General features: G+C 43.4%; 1 protein-coding gene across 1 annotated transcript in view; it reads left to right on the forward strand.

Moving 5' to 3' along the window:
- Positions 1–24,225, forward strand: part of TGFA (transforming growth factor alpha) — a 127,517-nt gene that overhangs the window by 35,732 nt on the left and 67,560 nt on the right. The window contains exon 2 of the mRNA XM_060187167.1: positions 8,655–8,708. Within this exon, the coding sequence (XP_060043150.1) occupies positions 8,655–8,708 (54 nt within the window). The remainder of the gene's footprint in view (positions 1–8,654; positions 8,709–24,225) is intronic.

A 24,225-nucleotide genomic window follows, 5' to 3' on the forward strand; every position in this document is an offset into this window, starting at 1 on the left:
TATTGTCTTAGCCTCACCAAGTTGAAATTGGATGTTCATGACCACCCCAAGTGTCACTAAAGGAAGGACAACTGAAAGTCATAAACATACTCACCCAAGTGCGTTCTTTATGGAGTATGAGCTTCTGTCATCAGCCAGCATCGAGAAGCCTGCACTGAAAATGCTGCAATGGAAAGTGCCCATTTAGTCTTAAGATTTTTCCCAGCTTCTGACATTTGACATCATGCTAAACTCAAAAACAAAAAATTATCATAAATCAAGCATACTCATTAAAACAAACATAGCATTCATTTTTGCTGGATTCCCATTCAAGCCAAAGAATCTGCTTACAAAGTGCTGGAATGTGTCTTAGGAGGAAGATGGAAAAATCCTATCACTTCTTAGGTACCTGGAATTTAGAGACAGGTCAGATCTTCTGCCACAACTCTGTGAATTAAAGATAAATAACTGGAGTAAATGAAGTTGAAGTGACTTGAAGAAGGTGATAGCATTCATAGATAACTCTAGTCCCTGGGCTCTCCTTCAGTCTGCTTTCTCTTGGCTGGCTTACATCCAGGAGAGAAGAGAGGAAGTAGTCTTTTCTAGCAAGTCTGTGATCTTTGTGTTTCACAGGGTAAGCAAAAACAAAATCAGGCCAGCTGGGCCTATAAAATGATCTCACATGTCTGTCACTTAGAAGCTGGGTGAGCTTGGGCAGATTACTTCATCTCACCTCTAAAATGGGATTGTATTAGTACCTACTTTCTAGGACTTGTTTCAGGTTATTGATTGAGATGATACAGGCCATGTAGTCAAGCAAATGTTGCTACTGTTCTTATTAATAACAGTGTCAGCCTTGATCCTATGACATGGCTAATGGATGGCAGAAGAAAGCTTGGAGACCAGCCAGGCTCCAGTGCTCTTCCTTTCACCATCAGACCACTGGCATAGAAATGTCTTCCTATGGTTTACTGCACTAAGCAAAAGATGCTGGGGGTAGAGGGGAGGGGTAAAGATGGAGAGGGTTTTGGGGTCCTGGTGCATAATGGTGGAAAAAGACCTGAATTGAGGTTGAAAATGTTCTGCAGACACCTGCTACAAGGAGATGAGCAATTGTACCCAGATGTCAGCAACTGTAAACCATTAACTCCCAATAAAATGATTAAAAAAGAAAAGAAGATAAAAGTCTTCCTAGATGATTAAAAAAGAAAAGAAGATAAAAGTCTTCCTAGATAATTTGTGCATCAGCATGGCAGTCTTTGGGTACCAATGCCAGGACCTTACTGGAAGGTTTATAACTAAAGGCCCCCTGCTCCCTGTGTAGTTGGTCTCTTTTCTGTGTGTGTCAGGATTTGCCACCTAAAACCCAACACTGACCCTTTCAAATAATTTATTGCTAAGTGTTCCAGATGCTGGAATAGTGAAAAAAGGAGCCCTCTGTCCCATGATCCCATCTGCTCAAGTTGATTCATTCCTGTGTCACATATTTCTAAATTCCCTCTTTCCTTCCCCAGAGTTTTCCTAATCCCATCTGACAAGTTCTGCCAAAAGTTCTTCTGTAGCTGTGCCTGACATTCTCTCATGTCACTGTTGTCTCTCTAAGGAGGACTACATGAGAACTGTTTCCTCTAACTTGGGGAGAAACTGTGGTCTCTCTTGGGTCCATGTTCTTTACACTGGGATTCTGGGTTGCCTTGTGACCAAGAGCTTCCTTGCTTCCTTTGTTGATGGTATTGATGAATAGTCTCTCCTAGGGCCAGGCTTCTGGTCTCCTAGTTCTGCCAGCCTCCCTCCTGACCCTTGCCTGCAATCCATTCCCTTTTTCTTTCTTGCCAAATCAGTTCTTACCCTAATATCAGCATTTTCACTCAGATAGCAAAAGCTCTTGCATTTGAAAATACTGATAAGGGGACCAGGACATAGCTCACCCAATAGCTGTGGACCTTACTATGCATTCTCAAGTTCCACATGTGGATGACCGAGAGGTGCTTTGGTGTCCCTCCTCTCTGTATCTCTCTCTCTTTTGCTTCCTCCTTTCTCCCTTTTTCTCTAAATAAATGGGGTGGGGGCGGCTGGGAGGTCACTTAGTATTATTGTACAAGAATGAGACCCTTAGTTCACGTTTCAGTGCCTCATTAAAAAAAAAAAAACTGTTAAGGGACCATGGAGGTGGCTTAGTGATAGAGTTCCTGCCATACACATGTGGGGCAGCAAGGAAAGCTTCACAGGTCATAGGGTGGTGTGCTTTCTCTCTGTACACATCTGTACACACACACACACATACACACACACACTCTGTCTCTCTCTCTCTCTCGACAGAGATGGCAGAAAGTATGAGAGACCACAGCACAAAAACTTTCTTTCATGTGGTGGGGACTGGGTTCAAACCTAGGGCGCTCAGGTGGCAATATTCAAGTGAGCTATTTCACTGGCTTGGTGCACTGTTCTCCTTCTCCTACTCTCAATCTCTCTCGCTGTCTCTCTTTATCTCTCACTCCATAAAAAAAAAAGTTGGGGGCCGGATGGTGGCGCACCTGGTTGAGCGCACACGTTACGATGTGCAAGGACCTGGGTTCAAGCCCCCAGTCCTCACCTACAGGGGGCAAGCTGCACAAGTGGTGGAGCAGTGCTGCAGGTGTCTCTCTGTCTCTCACCCTCTCTATCCCTCCCTTCCCTCTCAATTTCTGACTGTCTCTATTCAATCGATAAATAAAGATAGTTAAAAAAAAAGTTGGGGCAGCAGGGAGGTAGCTCAGTGGTAACGTGCATGCACGAGATTCTGGCTTCAGTCTGTAGCACAGTGTGAAAAAAGAAAATAAGTTTAAAAATAAATAACTAAAAATACCTGTACAAACCATACAGTGCCGCAGTGTTTGTTGTGCACTTAAAATCCTGCCATATTTGGGGATGAAATGTTGGAATATCACTCATAAGGGAAGTTGCTACAGAACCTGCACCAGCAGCCCTGCTTCTGTTGACCCACTTACACTTATTTACACATATTTCCCTACCCACATGGCTATCCAATGGATGCCACAGTAGACTTCCTGCTGAGTTGCAGGATTCTCTCTCCTCACCACTCACCACTTCCTGAGCTCCTGGTTCTGCCCCTCTTAACCCCCAGCCCCTAGTTTAGTTGGAGAGGAAGAGGGATCTGGCAACAGACTAACAGCAGTGCCCACTCCTGCCTCTTATTCTGAATGCCCTCTGCGCCCATTCTGTGTTAGCTCTGGCTTTGCACACCTTTCCTGATTCTTCCTCTAAATCCTCCATCCAAAAGGACCTGCAGCATCTTTTCTCCATTCTCCCCATATGTCCCTGACACTGAGCCCCACTTTCACCCTTTCACTCAGGAAACCTGACTCGGGATCCCCAAATGGATGGGCTGCAGAGCTCTTGATTTCCCAGGGGGAAATAGCTCACTGGTTTATACAGTGGAATAGGTAGGATCCTGGAAGCAAATACTACTTCAGAGTCCTGAGCCCCTAGGGCAAGGTCAACTCTTATGGAGTGACGGGGCCTTAGGAGGCTTCACTCTGATCCAGGCACTAGAGCTGGGTGTCCAAAGGGGTGCTGGCCACCAGGCTGCTGATGTGTGCAAGAGGATGGGCCAGTAATCCTGCCTCATTTTATATTCTTTCTGCTGGATTGTTTTTCAATCAGAACACCGCACGGCTCTGGTTTATGGTGGTGATAGGGATTGAACTTGGAACCTCTGGTGCCTCAGGCATGAAAGTCAGATGTGATATTAATGGTACTATCTGCCCAGTTCTGGGAGAAGCATACTCAGCCTCTTGTAGCCTCAGAAGAGTTGGCCTTGCCCTGCTCAAGTCTCTGCAATAGTATTTGCTTCCTGGCTCCTACCTACCCCCTTAATTATTTTCCTTAGGAAATCAGGAGCTCTCTTTCCCATCCATTTGGGGATCCCCTGATCTAGGCTTCCCAAGTAAAGGAGTGAAGGTGGGGTTCAGTGTCAGGGAAGCATAGGGAGGATGGAAAAAATGCTGCAGGTCTTTCCAGACAAAAGATGTGAGGGATGAGGGGCAGCAAGGAATAGTGTACAGGGCAAGAGCTAATGCAGGCCCTGGAGACTTTGATCTGAATTCCAGACAGTAGAATCACAGGCTCCACACGCCTTGTCCTTCCTGGAGAGCAGGCCTGGGTCTACACTGGGGTGGAGGCATCAACCTTTCATAGTTTATCTTCAGTTATATGTGGTTTTACCCCTCACACTTAACCGCTTTTCTTTTTTCTTTGTAAGGTTCTCAGTCTAGGTAACCCCACCCCACCCCCCACGCTCCAGGAGCTATTTAAATAGAAATGGGAGCAGCTAAAAAGAACCTTGGGGTCCTGGTGCATGATGATGCAGAAAAGGCTAGGTTGTGGGTGTGTGTTCTGTAGAGAATTTCCCCAGGGAGATGAGAAACTGTACCCATGCAGCTGCACTGCAAACCATTAGCCTTCCAGTAAGAATGATTAAAAATAATAATAAACAGAAATGGGAGGCTGGCAGGAGCTGCTTGGAAGGCACATGTGCTCGGAAGGTGGCCCTGGGAGTCCACCTCCCTAGGCCCAAGGCCTGTGGCAGACCCAGCTTTGGCCATGGGCTGTGGCCACCATCTGAATGAATGTTGTCTCCCTGGAGCCACTTGTGTACAACTGTCCCCACAGCTGTGCTGGCCCCCACGCAAGTGCCCCAAATCACCTTTGTTACTGATAAGCCTCAGAGTCCCCAAGGTCCCTGTTACTAGAAGACCTTCACACAGCTCAGTTCTTCCACACTCGGCCCAGGTACCTGACCCACCTGATTGGGGGTCTGCACATTCACCTCTGCCCCCCCCCCACCCCAAAATGACCTTATTCAGAATGCGGGAAATAGTGCCCTCTGGAAGAGATGGATTAAGTCCCACCTGCTAGACCTACAACAGAATCTTTGTTTGGACTCATGGTGGGGTTGGGGGGGGGGTGTATATAACTGGAGTGTTCACACTTAGCAGTGTGGCCTGACACACTGCACTCAGTGGACCACTGTGAGGTTCACAGTTAAACACTGTCTTAGAACTACATGCACCTAGGGAGTCGGGCTGTAGTGTAGCGGGTTAAGCGCACATGGAGCAAAGCGCAAGGACCAGCTTAAGGATCCCAGTTAGAGCCCTCGGCTCCCTACTTGCAGGGGAGTCACTTCATAAGCAGTGAAGTAGGTCTGTAGGTGTTTATCTTTGTCTCCCTCTCTCTGTCTTCTCCTCCTCTCTCCATTTCTCTCTGACCTATTCAACAACAACAGCATCAATAATAACTACAACAATAAAACAACAAGCACAACAAAAGGGAATATATAAATATTTAAAAAAAAAAAAGAACTATGTGCACCTAACTGGTTGCACAGCACCTGGCCCCTACACTGTCTTAGACATGGGAGTTGGTCAGACTCAAGTTTAGATTTGGCTCCGGAGCTTGGGCAAATATCCTTTCTATTTGTCTGGTTTTTTATTGCCCCAAGATTATTGCTAGGGTTCTGTGCCAGCACTACAAATCAGCTACTCCCAAGAGCCAGTTTTCCTCCCCCACCACTTTTTTTTTCTTTTCTATTTTATTTGATAGGACAGAGAGAAATTGAGACGGAGAGAGAAAGATAGGCACCTGAAGACCTGCTTCACTGCTTGTGAAGCATGCCCTCCTACAGATGGGGGACAGGGGCTTGAACTCAGGTCCTTGCACATGGTAATGTGTGTGCTCAACCAGTTGAATTATTGCCCAGCCCCTAGGCAAATGTCCTTTCAAAATTTCACATTCCTCACCTGTAAAAACCAGGTGTTTCCATAGGTTAGAATAAAAGACAAAACATCAGCTTTTTTAAATTTTTTATTATTTTTTAAATATTGTGTTTATTTTAATGATAAAGAGAGACACCAGAACACTGCTTAGCTCTGGCTTATGGTGATGTTGGGAATTGAACTGGGACCTCAGAGCCTCAGGCTTGAAAATCTCTTTGTATAACCATTATGTTGTCTCCTCAGATCTGTCATCAGTTCTTCTGAGGACAAAATCAGGTAACACATGTAAATTTTCCCCACTGGGCTGGGAACCGGTACCATCCAGATCACTGGAACCTCACACAAGTGGCCCCCACCCCCCAGGGGTAAGAACAACCTGCCTGTCTCAGAGCTGGAAAACTTTTAGGAAGCTCATTCATAGAAAAGGAGAGCAGCAGCCCCACCTCACTTCACAGGGCCTCAGCTCAAGTGGTGTCTGCATCAGGATTGCAGGGAAGAGCCCAGCACATTAAGAAGTTATAGTCCAGGTTGGAGAGATATCTCACTGAGTAGGGCATGTGCCATGCTATGCCCACAGTCCAACTTCAAACCCGAGTACCACATGGGTGATTACTGGAGGAAGTTCTAGTGCAGTGAAATCATGCATATATATAGCCTTATCTAGGGGACAGGGGGGCGTTGTTTGCCATGGGAGTGGGAGGGGATAGAAAGGAACTATTCTTCTCCTATTGCTCAAATTATGAATAAAACCCAGTGTCCTTCATCTATAGGGCATAGTGGTATTACAAACTCAAATTAGTTCCCCAGACACTTTTGTGTGTTTGGCAGCTGAACACTAGCAGGTAAGGTGTGGAGGGAATGTAGTCACTTGTCCCCAAAGCTAGGGGAGCAGTCAGTTTCTTCCACACTCTTAGAGAATTGGTATTGGCTCTGCTCAGTCCTGTCTGGGGTTGAAATGTACTTGCTTTCTTGTCTTGGTTTTGCTAAAACAGAGGCAGACACGAAGCTGACTGCACTTCCTCTGACTGATGTGGGGCACAGAGGGAGGTGGCAAGATAATTCATTCCTTTCAGGGACACTTTGTGACAGGCAAGTGGCACTTCCTCTAGACAGGTATGCAAAGCATTCTGTGTCATTCTTTATGTCACTGCAGGTCACTGTCTGGCTTTGGCCCAGAGTGGTTTGTGGTGGGGCCAGCAAAGTCAGCTCACAAAGGGGCCCCAGCTGACAGTGTAGAGTTAGGCTTTTCCCAGCTTCGGCAGGAATGCCTCACTTTTTTGCCTGGCATGTGGATTGTACTCTCAGCCTTTTAGCTATGTCCAGGGGAACTAGACACTAGTTTCTAGTGTGCTTTCTAGTGTTACTGAGCAGCCAGGGAAAAAAAAAAAAAAAGCACTGTGAAAAAGTGATTTTATTTTCTCTCCTCACCCCTATTTCCAGTGCCCCCCCCACACACACACACACCTCTCCCTCCCAACCCCTTCAACCAAATATCTGGTTCAGGACTCTGCAGGAACTTTTGGGAAATCAATGCCAGTCCTCCGAAAGCAGTCTGAAGTTTTCATGATGTTTCTCATCTGAGTACCTGAAGGAATGCTGTGAGCCCGACTGCTTTCTCCCTTCAGATGTGCTTCTTTCCAGAGAGCTTGGGACTTTTGTGTCTATGCCCTGAGTGGAAAGGGGTAAGGAAGGCCCAGGGACTGCCTAGCAGGACTGCAACGGTCCTGCCCCACATGATGGAGGCCTAGCAGAACAGCGTGCACTTTGTTTTCCTGTGTCATCCTGCCTTTCTGAGCAAATGGTGGTAGTATCCTTTTGCGTCTCAGTTTTAGGAAGTCTTATGTAGTTCATGCTGATTGCATAACTGGTGAGAGGTTCCTTCTTCACTGGAATTGCGCTGCTGTTTTTCCAGAAACCTCAGCTACTGTAATGTGGGGGGCACATGCGGTCATTTGCTGGTGGTTGTGGCTTCCTGGAGATATAGCCTCTGTGGTCATTATACATAGTCTCACACTCAGACAGACTCCAAGTTTGGTATTTAATGCTATATAGATGCACCTTGTCATTCTTAATAGTTTCCCCCACCCTTTAGATTTGCATCTTGTAAATGGAATCCAGTGGAACCATGGACTGTGGGCTGGGGACTTGGAGCCTTTCTCCCCTTGGTGGGTTCTTATCCCTGCCACACTCCACCCTGCTGGACCCTGGACACCAAAAAGGTTAAGATAGCTACGTACAAAAGAAGAATGGGGAGGAGAAGGAGGAGGAGAGGAAAGCATTGTACTTCTTCCCTCCTCCTTCTCCTTCTTCTTCTCCTTCTTCTTCTTCTTCTTCTTCTTCTTCTTCTTCTCCTCCTCCTCCTCCTCCTCCTCCTCCTCCTCCTCCTCCTTCTCCTTCTCTTCCTCCTCCTCCTTCTTCTTCTTTTTATAAAATGGAAACATTGACAAGACCATAGGATAAGAGGGGTACATTTCCACACAATCCCCAGAGCTCCATATGTAATCCCCTCACTTAATAGCTTCCCTATTCTTTAACCCTCTGGGAGTATGGACCCAGGGTCATTGTGAGGTGCAAAAGGTGGAAGGTCTGGCTCCTATAGCTGCTTCTCTGCTGAACATGGGCATTGGCAGGTCGATCCATACTCCCAGTCTGTCTCTCTCTTTCCCTAATGGGGCAAGAGTCTGGGGAGGCGGGGCTCCAAGACACATGGTGGGGTACTTCTTATGGTAGTTTTTCCATACCTTTTGAAATAAGGGTCCCACATTTTCAAATTGCCCTGAACCCCACAGATGTTGCAGCCAGCCCAGTCTCATGACCACAAGGGAACTGCCCCCTTCTTTTCCTGAGAAAAGTTATGGACTGGGCAGACTCTTATCTTTTTCTTCTTCTTGCCCTTCACAGGTATCTTGTTGGCTGTGTGCCAGGCCCTGGAGAACACCACATCCTCCCTGAGTGGTGAGTCATGTGCTCTTGCTGTGGGGTGGCCTGTGGCTATGGGGACACATGGAGAACTAGGGATGGTGGGGGGGGGGCAGAGCAGGGCAGGTTTGTGGAGCCTGAACTCTAAGCTTCTTCCCAGGCCCTCTGCCCGCTGAGCTCATGTGGGCACAGCAGTTCCGGCACTTCTCTGCCTCCTGTCTGAGGAGTTGAAGTCAAACTCATAGGTGATCTTAACTGCAGGTCCCATGTGTGCTGTTCCCAACTGTCCTAGTGCCAATACCTCTCCCGTCTCTCCACTGTTCGACAATAATGTGGCAAGAATGCTGGAAAGCAGAGTCTGTGGGATCCACATGCTCAGACACCTCCCCTTTTTGTAAGCCCAGATAATAATCCGCTTAAAAAAGAATCCAGATTTATGGATTTTGCTGGTCTGTTTCTGCCTCCTGATCTTTTTAAAAAAATTATTAGTGATTTAATATTGATTTATAAAATTATGAGATAACAGGGGTATAATTCCACACTGTTCTCACCACCAGAGTTCTATGTCCTCATGCCCTCCAGTGGAAACTGCATTCGCTCTCCCAAGGTCACAGATATGGGTTGGCTATTATTTCTATAACTGTCTATATATATGTATATGTACATGTACATGTACATATACATATACATATATATATATTCCCATTTTTTCCTATGGTCCTGACTTCTCTTTCTAAGTCACACTTATACCTATTGCTACTTCTGAATGTCCTCCCTTTTTTCCTTTTCTCTTTCTGGAATTGGAGTCAAGATTCCTCTGGTCATCTTCCCGTATCATTTCTCCCTGACTGGGAGTATAGATCAAAGTTCTTTATGGAGTGCAAAAAGTGGGAGTTCTGGCTTCTGTAATTGTTTCTTCACTGTACATGGGCCTTGGCAGATCAATCCATACCCCCAGCCTGTTTCTCTCTTTCCCTAGTGGGGTAGAGCTCTGAAAAGGTGAGGTTCCAGGACACAATGGTGAGGTCATCTGCCCAGGGAAGTCAGGATGGAATCATAGTAGCATCTGCAACTTGATGGCTGAAAGGCAGTAAGATAAAAATCAGGACAAAATATTTAATAAATAGGAACCAAAAAAGTAGGAATAGAGGAGGTGAGTCTGCGGACTGCCTAGTGATCTTTTATTAGTTATTTTCCAGTTTACCTTTTGACATTTGTAGTCATGTTTTCCATGTCTCACTTTAAGGTGCCTAGATTAAGAGATGAGAAAGTATGAGGCGTGTCAGAGGCTCACCATTGGTGGCCAGAGATGCTACAGACACTGCTCATCATCTCTAGCCTTTGTCCCTGTGAGCTAGTATTTTCATATAATTAGTCATAGCAAAGGATCTGTTTTGATTCCTGTGTTGTGCATTTTTCCATGTTGCTGGAAAGTCTTGAAATTTATCCTTTTCAAATGTCATGATGTTCCAAAAATAAAATGTCATGATGTTCCATTAAAACATTAAAACAGCCGTGTGTAACTTCATTAAGTAGTCCCCATTGACTATTTATATTGCCTCCAGTTCAAGTCATAATGTAACACCTCCATGTACAGAAACTTTTCCCTTCTTTTGTATGATTTCCTTATGCTAGATCTCCAGTAGCAAGAATAAATATATGTATGTTCCTTGGTACAAATTGCCAAATACCCTTCCAAGTGAAATGAGCTGACTTTTTGTTTTCTGCTAGTGATGCATGCTTGTGTCAGTTCCACTATTCCCTCCTGACACGGAGTATGCTCCCATCTGTTACTGAAATACCCCCTATTGCTCTGTCTTCCTGATTGTCTCAGGGAGTCTACACAGGGGAGGAGGTGCTGTTTCTTCATATATTCAGAAACTCTAACCAACTCCACAGGACCCCTGGTATCTTGCTCTTCTCTTCCATCCCTTACCCTCCTGACACACTGGAAGTGATGTTGCTACTCCCACAGGGTGCCACTCCTTCTGCAGCCCCTCAGCCTTCTCTCTGAGCTGTTGTCCTTGATACTCTTGACCTCCCTAGGTTTCCAGACTACTTGGTGGTCCATGATATCACTTATACACACACACACACACACACACACACACACACACTTTTCCTCTGCATTATAGCTGCTTTGTTAGGAATGCTTCTAGGATCAAGGGCCTGCCAGCACTTGTCCCCAGGTTGCCCCAGATGTATCCTTAGCCCCTCCAGGTCCTGATAGACTAAAAACCAGGTTCTTTATTGAGTCACTTGCAGGTGATGACAAGTGCTGACGTGACCATCCACGAAGAGGCAGTACACCAGATTACAAAACTTCCCCACAAGTCTTCTTCCATTCAGATGGATAAGACCTCTGAGCATGTTGTACCTCAACCTGTTTCCTCAGGAGCTTTCTCTGACTTCTGCCTAGGCCTTCTGGGGGCTTCCTGGTCTTTTCTGGAAAGAACTACATTTACTCAAAAATGACTGTCCTTGCTGTGGTAGTGGCCAACCTCTGTTCTGTCTTCACTTTCTGGATTTCTTTCCTGGGGTGGGGGGGAGAAGAGAGAGGTTGATTACATGCATATAGTTGTGTCCACTACATTGTATGTTGCTTTGTAACTGGCCAAGTGCTACCCAGTGACCCCATAGAGTGGGTGAGGACAGAGATTGTGCCACAGTCTCTAGTTTCTAGGGAATCTTGAGGTCCTGGAATCAGTGGTTTGTGGAGAAAAGAAATACGCTGCCCATCTGCCTCCATGCTACTCTCGGTTTGATAAATCACTTAGCTATGGAATTTAGAGGTTAACGATGGTTTTTTTTCCAGTTTTCTTTACTCTCTTACCCTGCCCCCATTGGACCCAGACATGAATCTAGAGAGAGCTGAGCTAGGAGATGAGTCCAAATGTGACAACTGTGTCATAGCCACTCTCATAAAGACAAAGACAATGACTACATGAGACTTGCTTGCTTAATTTTCTCTTCCCTAGAAAAACTTTCTTCCCTCCTAGGAGACTCCTTGGTTCCTGATAGGCCTTGATCACCACCCCCTCTCTGTCCTCACCAGACATAGTTGAAAGCCTGTGGTGGTTGCAGTTCGAACTAGGGGTCACACCCACCAACCACACTTCCCTAGCAGTGGAGTGTGGGGATTTAACACTTGGTTAATATACCACATAAAACTTGTGTTAGTACAAATTATAGAGGGGCTGGGTGGTGGCACACCTGGTTGAGCATACATGTTACAATGAGCAAGGACCCAGGTTCGAGCCCTCTGGTCCCCACTTGCAGGGGAAAAGGTTTTATAAGTGGTGAGGCAGTGCTGCAGATAAATCTTTCTCTCCCCCTCTACCTCCCCCTTCTCCATTTCTGGGTGTCATGATACAACAAGTAAATAAAACTGGAAAAAATGTAAATACATACTGTAGAAATCCACAGACACAGAAGAGAATAGGGGGATCAGTCCCCATGTACCCATCTCCTGGCTTTAATCACTAGCATTGCTCTGATATGTTTCTTGTAGTCATCACCAGGAATTCTAGGATGATGTTTTTTTCCCCTCAAAAATACAGAAAGGCAGAGAGAGAAGGAAAGAAACCACAACAATGAAAATCCTTTCAGTGCAGTGGAGGCCAAGCATGAACCTGGGTCACATACATGGATGGCTAATTAGCATACTTGTCAAGTGAACTATTTAGTGGGCCCTGACATTTTTCTCTCATCTCCCCACCTTTTTAGGTGTTGTTTTTTGCTTTTCTGGGATATTTTATACCACAAAACCCACAATAGTTCTTTTTGGTTAGATCTTAAATATGGGAAGCAGGTGATGCTATATTCAGTGTTGTGGCACTTCATTCTGATTTGCATTTGCTTTAGTATTTTCGTATTTTGTGTTCTCCGGTTTTTTTTTTTTTTTTTTCAGGTAAACACTGTCTTGCAAAAGGTGCTTATTTATAAGCTGGGAGGTTGATTTTCACAGTGACACACTCCAAACCCCTTATTCTCTGGGTGCTATGGGCTCATTTACTAAACTCTAGAGCTACCCAGGTTGGTATAAAGATAGTGCTAGGGCAGCTGTCGCAAGGACTTCGCAGTGATGCACATGTGCAAGTGGGCCTACTCAGCATGAAACCTTCATGTTTTGATGGGTCAACATAGAAAAAAAATAGCCAAGTCTGTGTGCCAGTGAAGGGTGATACATGGTGCTGGTGGAACAGGCATTAGTCCCATGAAAATAATTTGTGCTTTTTGACAAAAAAAAAAAATTCCGTGTTTGTATTATACAATTGTCCTGCCCTTTCCTAATGAAGCTTCATTAGTTTCTTCTCCTCTTTCTTTTTCTTAGATCCCCAAATGTAGGGTAGATGATGCCATAGGCACAGAAAACTGACATTATTGTCATCAGCAAATGCTCCCCAGGCAGCTACTTTGGGTGAGATGTTGGAAAGCTACTAGAAGCTGAGGTCAGGAGTCTTGGGTATAGGGCCCAACTGGATTCAGTTTTGCCATGTCTCAAGGCAAGTTTATTCATCTGGATCCTGTTTGGATCTTATTTCCCTCATCTATTGGATTTGAATCAGGACTAGCGCCTGTAAGATTTTTCATATGACTATTTTGATAGTTTAGTAAGACTACTTGGAAAACTGTTGAGGGTCATAAGGCTGTCTTCAGATTGTTGAGAAATATAGCAGTGACCAATTGGTGATACCTACCCTAGACCCAACACACGAAAATGGTCATGTGATTACCATTAGTGTAGTTTAATTCTTTTGGAAGCAGATGCTATTTACCTTCAAGTTCAGGCATCCTAAGTATGGGGACATACAAAAAAGCAGTCTTTCTTTGTCCTTGTCCTCAAGGAGTCCGCCACAAAGGGGCAGCTCATAAGGAGAACCTCAAAATAACAGAAGGCAAACTCAGCTGACTGTCTAGTGCAGGATTTAGAAAAAAATTTGCTCCAGGAGTGAAACAATACAGTTAGTCTGGGGCTTGGGACAGACAGTTTTCAGCTGGTTGGTTGTGGCTTTGTAAAGCATACAGAGAAACATTAGCTGGAGGCAGGGTAAGGATGGCAGCGCCCACAGCTGAGAACATCAGTCACACCCTCTAAAGGAAGGTGCTATGATGTATCTTCAAAAGGCACCTTTTAATATCCCTTAAAAGGGACAGAATGCACCCAGTTAAGTTGTTGGGTGACTGCTTGCTTAACCCTCCCAAATATTGCAGTGTTCCCAGGCTGCTCATCTGGTTCTCATATTTTCATGAGACTCACTCTGATGACCTAGGGGTGTGGTGAGGGCCCTGTTCAGGCACCTGGGAACCAGGTCCCGGCTTCCTCCTGCTGTCTGCCTTGCACGATCTGGGTGCTTGGGGTGGTTCTTTTAACCTCTGAACCTCTCCTTCCCCTAGCCTGTGTCTAAGGACACCCACCTGGAATCAGGGAGTGTCTGAATGCTTTTGAACACTTCCTTAATTTAGTGTCTGGGAGACTTTTCAGAGGCAGTGATGAAAGAACATGAAAACTCAGAGTGGTGTTATTCATGGGAAGGTCACCATTATCAGCTTGCTTGGGGAGATGGTGGTCAGATCCTTGTGGGGACATTAGATTTAACTATGTTGAGAAGGCGAGTTTGGACCTGGGGTGAACAGAGGAAGGTCAAAGCAGATTATAGGGAAAAATCTTTGAAGGTGTTACTTGTTTGGAAAACAGGTAGAACATGGGTCAGCCAGAAAGCAAGGGATCTGTTTATTGCTCATCTTGCTTAACAAAAGCTATTCAGAAGAGCAAAGTGCTTCCCCGTTCCATTGTGTGGAGTTTTCCCACGTGGAGCTGAAATCATTCTAAAATTAGAAGGCTCACCTGTTCAACGAGGTACTTGGGTCACTGTTCCAAATATGTCTATAGCACAGGAGATTTAGTATGTCTTCACATGGGAGTAAACACACACACACACACACACACACACACAACTGCAAGTGCTAAAACTCAAGTTCCTTGAAGGATGAAGCAGTCTTATTCTCTTATATTTCTCCAGCAGGAAAAGAATGCGGGATTAGTTCTTTTCTCTCTAGGATTTATTTACCTTTGTGATGATCCATTTTCTTATTTTACCTTCTACTTTTTGCAAGAAAATTATGTTGGGTCAGAGGGAAGGTTGTTCAAAGTAGTAGACAAGCCATAAGACATGGAATCAAGGATTATCATTCTGACTCACTAACTGTGACTTCAGTAGAGTTAGCTCTTAAATCTTCCTGAACTATGGTTCCCCCTACCTTCAAAATGAGTGGGATTAAGGCAGTATCTTTTCAAACTGAGTCACAAAATCACTTTAATGAGTCATGACTAACTTTTTAATGAGATAGGTAGTTCAGAGTAGAGAATTTCAGAGTACATTACATAAAGAACAGGTACTTTTTAATGATGCTCTTGTTTTAGTTATGCATGGATTCATATATTGGTATTCTGCAGCATTTTACTTGTGTAAGTATATAATACTTCTCTAGAATTTTCAGATTTTTTTCTTTAGTCTAAGAACTTGAACATTCCTGGGAGATAGTATAGTGATTATGCAAAAGACTTTCATGCCCAGTGCTCCCAAGTTCAATACCTAGCACTACCATAAGCTAGAGCTAAGCAGTGCAGTGCTCTGGTTTCAAAAAAAAGAGCTTAGACACTTTTAGTATAAATATTTTATAGTTATATATACACAAACACACTTAATCTTCTCTTAGTCTTTCAGACTTCTCCTTTATCACCATTGATTTGACAGAATTCTTTTCATCTAGTCTTTCCAAACATTCCAGCTTATAATAGAAGAAGAATAATAGAAACAAATAGCTCTTCCCTTATGCAACGGTATTTCATTAATTTACATAATATGTAATTATCAATAAATTACACAAATACAATAATGAGTACAACTGACATAAATGGGTTTAGGAACAAACACAAATGTCCTCTTAGTAGATATACAGCTTGACTGGTAAAAACAGAAATGGGCTGGTAAAATAGATTAGTATTCAACTATCTCAACTTCTTACACAGAAGACATTGGCTAGATGTTTAAGAAAAAGAATGGAGAATATGAGATTGAATAAATCAGTAGTTTAGTTAAAATTGATCTTGATAAGAGGGAGGGGGAAGCAAATTATACAGTTCATAGGTTGTAAGATTCTAGGCCTAGAGCTGGGCAGACAGCATAATGTTTATGCCAAAGATTTTCATGCCTGAAGTTCTGAGGTCCCAGGTTTAATCCCCAACACCATGATATACACCAGAGCTGACCAGTGTTCTGGTCTTTTTCTTTCTATATCTTCTTTTTTTTCTGTATATCTCTCTTTCATTAAAAAAAAATTAGGGGAGGGAGAACACAAAGTGAAACATGGACTGGACATGGTGATTTAGGTGAGTATTAAACATGAGTCTTGCCATTAAAGGACACAAGGCCAAGCAGATAATGTTGATGGCTTTTACATCACAGAGTAAATCACAAGCATAGAGAGGCATAACTTACCCAGATAGATTTATGTAGAGGAAACACCTACTTCTACCATACTCAGACTTTTTAGTTTTTATGGAAGTGTCACACTATTTGTAAATATATAGTATAGAACTATCTGTGGTATATGTATGTACGTGTTTGTATATGCATTATGTATGGATATACTATGTGTACTATTTTTTCTATGATAAAGTTTGAATTATAAATTACAGTAAATACCACAACAACTAATAATAAAATAGGACAATTATAATAATATACTATAATAAAATTACACAAATGTGGTCTCTCATAATAATCTTAGTACATACGTAACATTTCTAGCTGCAGTTGACCCCAAGTAACTAAAACTATGAAAAACTAAATTTGTTAAAATGTTAAGCTACATCTTGCTAGGTTTGGCCTGTGGTGCTGGGATGGTTTTCCATCGAACTGGTCACTCTTCTGGACTGGTTATCAGTTGTGAAGTTAGAAAAGATGATCTCTGCCAGCCACATTGTGTTGCAAGAGTAGATCCCAACTACCTATCAGCCAAGTAGGAAGCAGGTAATTTAAGGAGTCAGGCCTCTATAAATCCACAAATGGGTTGAGTGGCTTGGATCCAAGTTGTGGAGCAGCCAGGCTGATGATAGGACTTAGCTGCGGGAGTTATGAGCCCTGTACTCTGGCCCTGTACCTACTATGAGGATAGTTCTACAACCAGCCCAGTCCTCTGCCTTCTAGCTCAGTCTCAAGAGGGAATGAGATTGACTCTTCTAGTCAAAGGGTCTCATAGCAGGTGGAAGAGAAAGGAAGGGAAGGGAAGGCCACAGGGTAGCCAGGTGCCAGTGCTGGGTAGGCCCCTCATCAGACCTGGAGGAGGCCAAGGCCAGTGGCACTCATCCAGAGTGACATTTGTCACTGAGTCATCTATTCAATCAACAACTAATTTTCATTTAAAAATTATTATTATTGTTTTAACATCAGTTTATAAAATTGAAAGATTTCAAGGGTATAGTTTCATACACACATATGTGTGCATGTGTGTTTGCACATGTACAACTTACCACACCCACCACCCACGTTGCTGTGCTCACACCCCACTTCCCTCTGACAGCAGCCAGTCCACAAGACAGTTTGGTTAGTATGTGTTTGTGAGTTCACTTGCTTTAGTTATGCTATACATCCTATAGTTGTCTTTCCCCTTTGCTTACTTAAGTTACTTTTTGCTTACTTAGTTAACAAAAAGTTGTTGAGTGCTGACTATGTGCCTGACCCTAACTACAGTAGAAAAAGGCTCTGTTCGCAGAGACTCTATGCTCCTCTCTGGTGGAGATAGGCATAGTATATTTTTTTCATCTGTGTCATATTTTTGAGAGTGGCAATACTGAATGCTAGAGTGTCAGGTTTATATTTTATTAATGAACAGGCATCTTGGCTTTCTGGGAAATTCCTTAGTACTAGTAACCAAGAACTTTAAAATTGTTCATACTCTGTGGCCCAATAGTTACAAGATGTTAGGTGATTATCCATCATCATGAAATGATATCAGTTTAAATGTCAACAAGTAGGAGATTGTTATGAAACAGGAATAGTGAAATCTTTTTAAAACCATGTTGACAAATAATATTGATATGGGGAAGTGAATATAATAGATATATAAATAGCAAAGTAGTATGTAAAACTAAATGAAATATTATCTCAGTTTTATAAATTATGCTTAGTTGTAAACATAAAGCCAAACTTAAAGTACAGGTTAATATGTTTTGGTTATAATTACATTGTGAATCAAGACCTATTTCTTTGCAGTGCTCATGTCACCTTGAGTAAAGTCCTGAGGTTGTAGTTCTCACATTTCAGGAGCATTAAGAATCGTCCTACTGACTATTTTTAAATATAGGTTCATGGACACACACATACACACACACCAGCATGCAGCCCAGAAATCTGTACTTCTAATTTGCATCCACATTCTGCTATAGCCAAGCAAGAAGAAGCAGAGTGATGCTATCCTGGAAACTAAGGTGTAGCATCACTTTCCTAGCCCTGGATCCCTTGCTGAATGATGCTGTTTACTGGGAGTCTAACTGTTTGGGACTAATTTTGAAGCATTCACGCAGGAGATCACAAAGTCTCAGAACTTGAGACCTCTACTCTAAACACTTCCTTTCTCATGAGCCTTGCTGTAATGAAATGCATGCAGTGACTTGTGAGTAGTGTAAGTCCAAATCTCCAGCTTCTAAGTTTGGGGAAGAGCCTGGAGTTATCAGGTTACTTACTGATGAAGGACCTTTAGGCTACTATAAACTATCCAGACTCCAGTGTCCTCTGTACTGTTTAAACCACCATTTGATTTGCCGATTCTAAATTTCTGTTTCCTTTCTCAACAGTTATGGCCCTACACCTTCATCAGAATGTTGTACATACCTGGCCATTTTGTCATAAGCTGCATTGTCTAAAATCTTTCTTTTTAAAAAATTATTGGTGATTTAATATTAATTTACAAAATTTTAAGGTAACAGGTATAAATAATTGCACACTATTCCCACCACCAGAATTCTGTGTCCCCGTGCCCTCCATTGGAAACTGCACTAGTTCTCCCAAGATCACAGATATGGGTTGACCATTATTTCTATAACTCGTTAAATGTAGTAACAGTATGTCCTAGAGTCGTAAGAGTTAAATCAAGTGAGCCAGTCTCTTGCCTTTATCTAGTTTTTGTAGTCCTTTCTTTATCTATGATATACCCCTCCCACGCCGACTCCCTTGCCTTACATAGTAGGCAATTTTGAGATCTTGAAAGTGGAAGATGTTAGATCTTACTGTGAAATTTGCCACTTAAAAAAAATCTCCCAGTAAGACTTACAAGAACTATGGTGGTTATCTTTGGGAGTTGGGAGGGTAAGGACACAAAACTTTAGTGGTGGGTATAGTGTGTAATTGTGTTAAATAAATGCAGTCTAGCACAGTGAAAGCCCTAAACATCGAGATACACGCCTAGCCAAATTACAGCCAGTTTATAGTAGTATTGTAGGCATAGTGCCAAGGATTTAACCCTAGGTCAGTACTTCCCAACTTTATTCAGAATAAAGGCCCAATTTGAATACCAAAAGTACATGAGTTGATAGGTGTGCCTTTAGTGCTAATATACTACAACTGCTGTGAGAACTCAGCCACACTTGAAAATAAAATTGTATTGATTTCAGTAGAATTCACATAGTAACCATACAAGCTAGCACTTACAAAACTTTATGCTCTGGATACTGGTCTATATGTCCTCATTTAACTCCTACAACTAAGAACATACTGTTACCACATTTTACAGTTGACAGAACTGAAGCACAAAGAAACTTACCCAAGATCACATAGTTAAAAAACCATCAGAGGAGGCCTAGTGTTAGTGCAGTGGATTAAGTGCACATGGTGCAAAACACAAGGACCGGCATAAGGACCCCAATTCGAGCCCCCAGTTCCCCACCTGAAGAGGGAGTCTCTTCACAAGCGCTGATGCAGGTCTTTCTCTCCCCCCTCTGTCTTCCCTTCTCTCAATTTCTCTCTGCCCTATTCTTCCCTTCTCTCAATTTCTCTCTGTCTTATCCAACAACAATGACAGCAGTAGAGACAACAATGATAAACAACAAGGGCAACAAAAGGGGAAAGGTGGCCTCCAGGAGCAGTGGATTCATAGTGCAGGCACAGAGCCCCAACAATAACCATAGAAGCAAAAAACAAACAAAAAAAGCCATCAGAGCTGAGATTTGAACCCAGATTACTGCAGATTCTAAGCATGTTGCTTCAACTAGGCTTTAAAAAGAGATTTTAAGACAGAATCTCAGGATTAAAAGTATTGTGTGAGAGAGAATTACGAGCACCTTTTATAAAGTAACTCTGTGGTTCTCTTTTCTTCCCTTTCTTAGGACATATATAGAACTACTTTTTTGGATTTTTTAATTCTCCATGCACTAAAGACATGTTTTGTTTTTTTGTTTGTTAGATAACATTGGTTTATATCATTGTACATGTTTTCAGCAGTGCCTTTTCATACTTCTTCAAAAGTATACTATCAAAACCACAGCTATCACCAAAGTTCTGAAATCTCTTCACCACTGTTGGGTCCGTTGCCTTAGTGTCCCTCCATCTCCTACCTACCCACCCCCTTGACTATCTCAATCTAAGGGTTAGTTTTAGATTGGTGTTTAGATATGCATCCTAAACACCAAAGGTGGGCGCAAGGAATAACATCATTGCAAGACTGGCCAGCTCCTCATGGGGCGCGAGCGCTTCCACACTACGATCATCATCTCTGGCATTATGCTATTCCACTGCAGAATACTGTGCCCCAGTATGGTTCCGTAGCCCCCATGTCCACTTGGTCGATTCCAAATTATATTCCTCCATGAGGATAATTTCTGGAACCATCCGTTCCACCCCGGTTCCATGGCTGCCAGTTCTTAGCAACATCGCCCCGCCAGATATTCGTCGGGATGCAGCATCATCTAAGTTCATTTCCCACGTCTACGCTCAACCGGACCTGCCAATATACGCGGATATCTTCACCCACCCTGTCCAACACTTGACGTCTCGTCATCCAATCTGGTCTCCTACGCCTACACTGAACTTCTCTGTTCCAGACTCTTGGAAACAAGAGTTGGCAGTCAGCTGAGGTAAAGAACAAACACCTCATCACAGACCCCTGCAAGCGTCAACCTGGCTTTGACCTAGCACATTATGATTGGGCCCTCCTCAATCGCTATGGAACAGGCCATGGCCGGTGCGCCGCTATGTTCCATCGCTGGGGAGCCAGAGACGACCCGAACTGCCCCTGCGGCTACAGACAGACTATGACCCACATAGTCAACGACTGCCACCTCTCCAGATTCAAAGGAGGTCTCGAAACTTTACATCAGGCTCAACCTGACGCTGTTGACTGGCTACGGAAGAAGGGCAAACGCTAGAAGAAGAATGCATCCTAAAATGACATATGAGTATGTATGTATGTGTGGACACATATGCATGTGTGAATGTACCTGTGTGTGTAAATATAAGCTTTAAATATGTGTTCTTTTTTTTTAATTATGAGAGAAAGGCTGGAGATCAAACCCAAGGTCACACCAAGGCAAGGCATGTGCTCTACTGGTGAACCAACTCCTTGGCCCTTGTTTAATATTCTTAACACAAAGCTATGCAGCTTTCCTTTTCTGCACTTATTCTTTCATTCAGCAAAGACTAAGTTCATTTCATGTCATGTGCTGAGACACAGAGGGAACAACTAAAACATCATACTTGCCCTTGAAAACCTCACCTGCACACCCAGTTGAGCACACACGTTATCATGCGCAAGGGCCTGAGGTTCAAGACCCAGCTCCCCACCTGCAAGAAGGATGCTTTACAAATGGCGAAGCAGGTCTGCAGGTGTCTGTCTTTCTCTCTCCTTTTCTATCTCCCCTTCCTTTCTTCAATTTCTCTTTGCCCTGTCAAATAAAATAGAAAGGGGAAAAAAAAAAGGAGAAAATGTCCGCCAAGGAGTGAATTTGCTGTGCAGGCACCAAGCCCCAGCAATAATCCTGGTGGCAAAGGTAAAAAAAGTCTCTCATTTACTCAGAACAGAATTGTCTGGTCAGCAAAGAGTGATACTCTGTGGAGTACTGGTGGGGGGGTACTGAAGGGGGAGAAAAAGGAACTCAGTCTTATTCTTTAGGAGACATCAGGGAAAGGAAGTGATTTCTGAACTGCATTAGAGGCTGAAGTGGAGTTGGGCAAGCAAAGTCTGGAAGAATGCATACTTTGTGGATATGGAATGAGTTTGGAAGAAAGAAGTAGCCAGAGGAAGGAAATTATGCATGAACTCTGTTCTGAAGTATATAGATTGCTGATATTATTTTAAATATTTTGCATAGGGGGCAGGATGGTGGTGCACCTGGCTGGGTGCACATGTTAACATATGCAAGGGCCCAGGATCAAGCCCCCAGCCCCCACCAGCAGAGGGGAAGCTTCACAAATACTGAAGCAATACTGCGGGTGTCTCTTTCTCCCTCTCTGTCTCCCCCTCCTATCTCAATTTCTCTCTGTCCTATTAAAAGTATGGGTGGGGGGGATGGCCAACAGGAGCAATGGATTAATTGTGCAGGCACCAAGCCCCAGCAGTAACCCAGGTGACAATAAATTAATTAATTAATTAATTAAATGCTTTGCACCGATCTAGTCATGAATTCCTAAAAGGATCTTTTCACAAATTGGTCTAAGATCTCTATTACTGGGTTTGTGAAGTAGGGGAGATCAGATCCCATAAGACTCCCAAGTTCACAAAGTCCATGTGACTTAAAATACAGTCCTTCCACTCTTTCATATTATTATGAGCAGTTATCCCTCCCTTTTTTTTTTTTATGCCTTAGGTGTGTATCCAGTGGGTCTGGCTTCTAGATTAGACATTCTTACTTTATTCTAAGAACTTACACTTTATTTGATTTCAGCCTCTCATTAGAAGGTGGTAGAATTGTACCTTTCTTTTCTTTTCTTTCTTTATTTATTTATTGTTGTAGTTATTACTGATGTCGTCATTGTTGGATAGGACAAAGAGAAATGGAGAGATAATGGGAAGACAGAGAGAGGTAGAGAAAGACAGACACCTGCAGACCTGTTTCACCGCCTGTGAAGCGACTCCCCTGCAGGTGGGGAGCTGGGGGCTTGAACCATATCCTTATGCCAGTCCTTGCACTTTGTACCACATGCGCTTAACCCGCTGCGTTACACCCCACTCCCAGAATTGTGCCTTTCTATCTATTTGACTTTGCCTTGATGAAAAGATGCCTAAAGATAAAAATCATAAAGTTTGCACAAGGTTTACAGTAGAGTCCAGAGCAAGCCAGTCTGTTAACTAATTTCTGCTCCAGCTTCTCCATCTGGAAAGAGGAGAGAATAGCAGAGCATAGCCATCACACAGCTAAGCAAGATGATCTGTAAACTACTTGATCTATGTCAGATGCATATTAAGTTCTAAGAAAATATTTTTCGTATAGATCTTTTCATTTAAATTTACAAGGAAACAATGAAGTAATGTGAGAAAAGGTTTCTGAAAAATCTAGATGGCCTGAATTGTAGGTGGCTGGGAAGTGAGTAGAGTTTAAAGACACAAAACAGTGAGTGAGTGGAGGAGTTTCCTCTCAGGGACATGCCCTTGGAACTTGAAGGATGGTTGAAGGAAGCCCTACTTTGCTTTTGGGGAAGTGGTGTTATGGAATCTACCTCTCTAGTAGCTGTCCAAACATTAAGTGTTTCCTTTTAGAATAGTGTTAGCCATAGCAGAGGAAATAATAACCTGCCCCTTTAGTGACACTTATGAAAGATGTGGGACATGTTACTCTATTGTGAGCTGTAAGATTTAAAGAAACTAGAGACAACCACTGGGTATGCCATGCAGAAAGGCTGAAGACCAGAGAAATCACATCACTGGGCAGAAACAAGACATAGGAGCTCCCCCCCCCTTCTCTAGGACAGATGTCACAGCACATGTCACAGGAGCACAGCAGTGAGGGTGGCAGGTTTCTTATCTAAGTTCATGTTCTCATTGTCTATGTGGAATCTCTTTGATGCCAATGAGCAGATAAAGCAGAAATGAATTTCTCTCACTTCATGTGAAGGGTTCAGAGAGAGGTTGATGATCACATGTGGGGACTATTTATAGAGTTTTTTTTTTTTGAGTAGAGTAATTTTTTTTCTTTTTTTTCTTTTTTATTTAAGAAAGGATTAATTAACAAAACCATAGGGTAGGAGGGGTACAATTCCACACAATTCCTACCACCCAATCTCCATATCCCACCCCCTCCCCTGATAGCTCTCCCATTCTCTAACCCTCTGGGAGCATGGACCCAAGGTCATTGTGGGTTGCAGAAGGTAGAAGGTCTGGCTTCTGTAATTGCTTCCCCGCTGAACATGGGCGCTGACTGGTCAGTCCATACTCCCAGTCTGCCTCTCTCTTTCCCTAGTAGGGTGGGTCTCTGGGGAAGCGGAGCTCCAGGACACATTGGTGGGGTCTTCAGTCCAGGGAAGCCTGGCAGGCATCCTGATGACATCTAGAACCTGGTGAC

The sequence above is a fragment of the Erinaceus europaeus genome, chromosome 3, assembly GCF_950295315.1.
Source record: "Erinaceus europaeus chromosome 3, mEriEur2.1, whole genome shotgun sequence".
NCBI lineage: Eukaryota > Metazoa > Chordata > Mammalia > Eulipotyphla > Erinaceidae > Erinaceus > Erinaceus europaeus.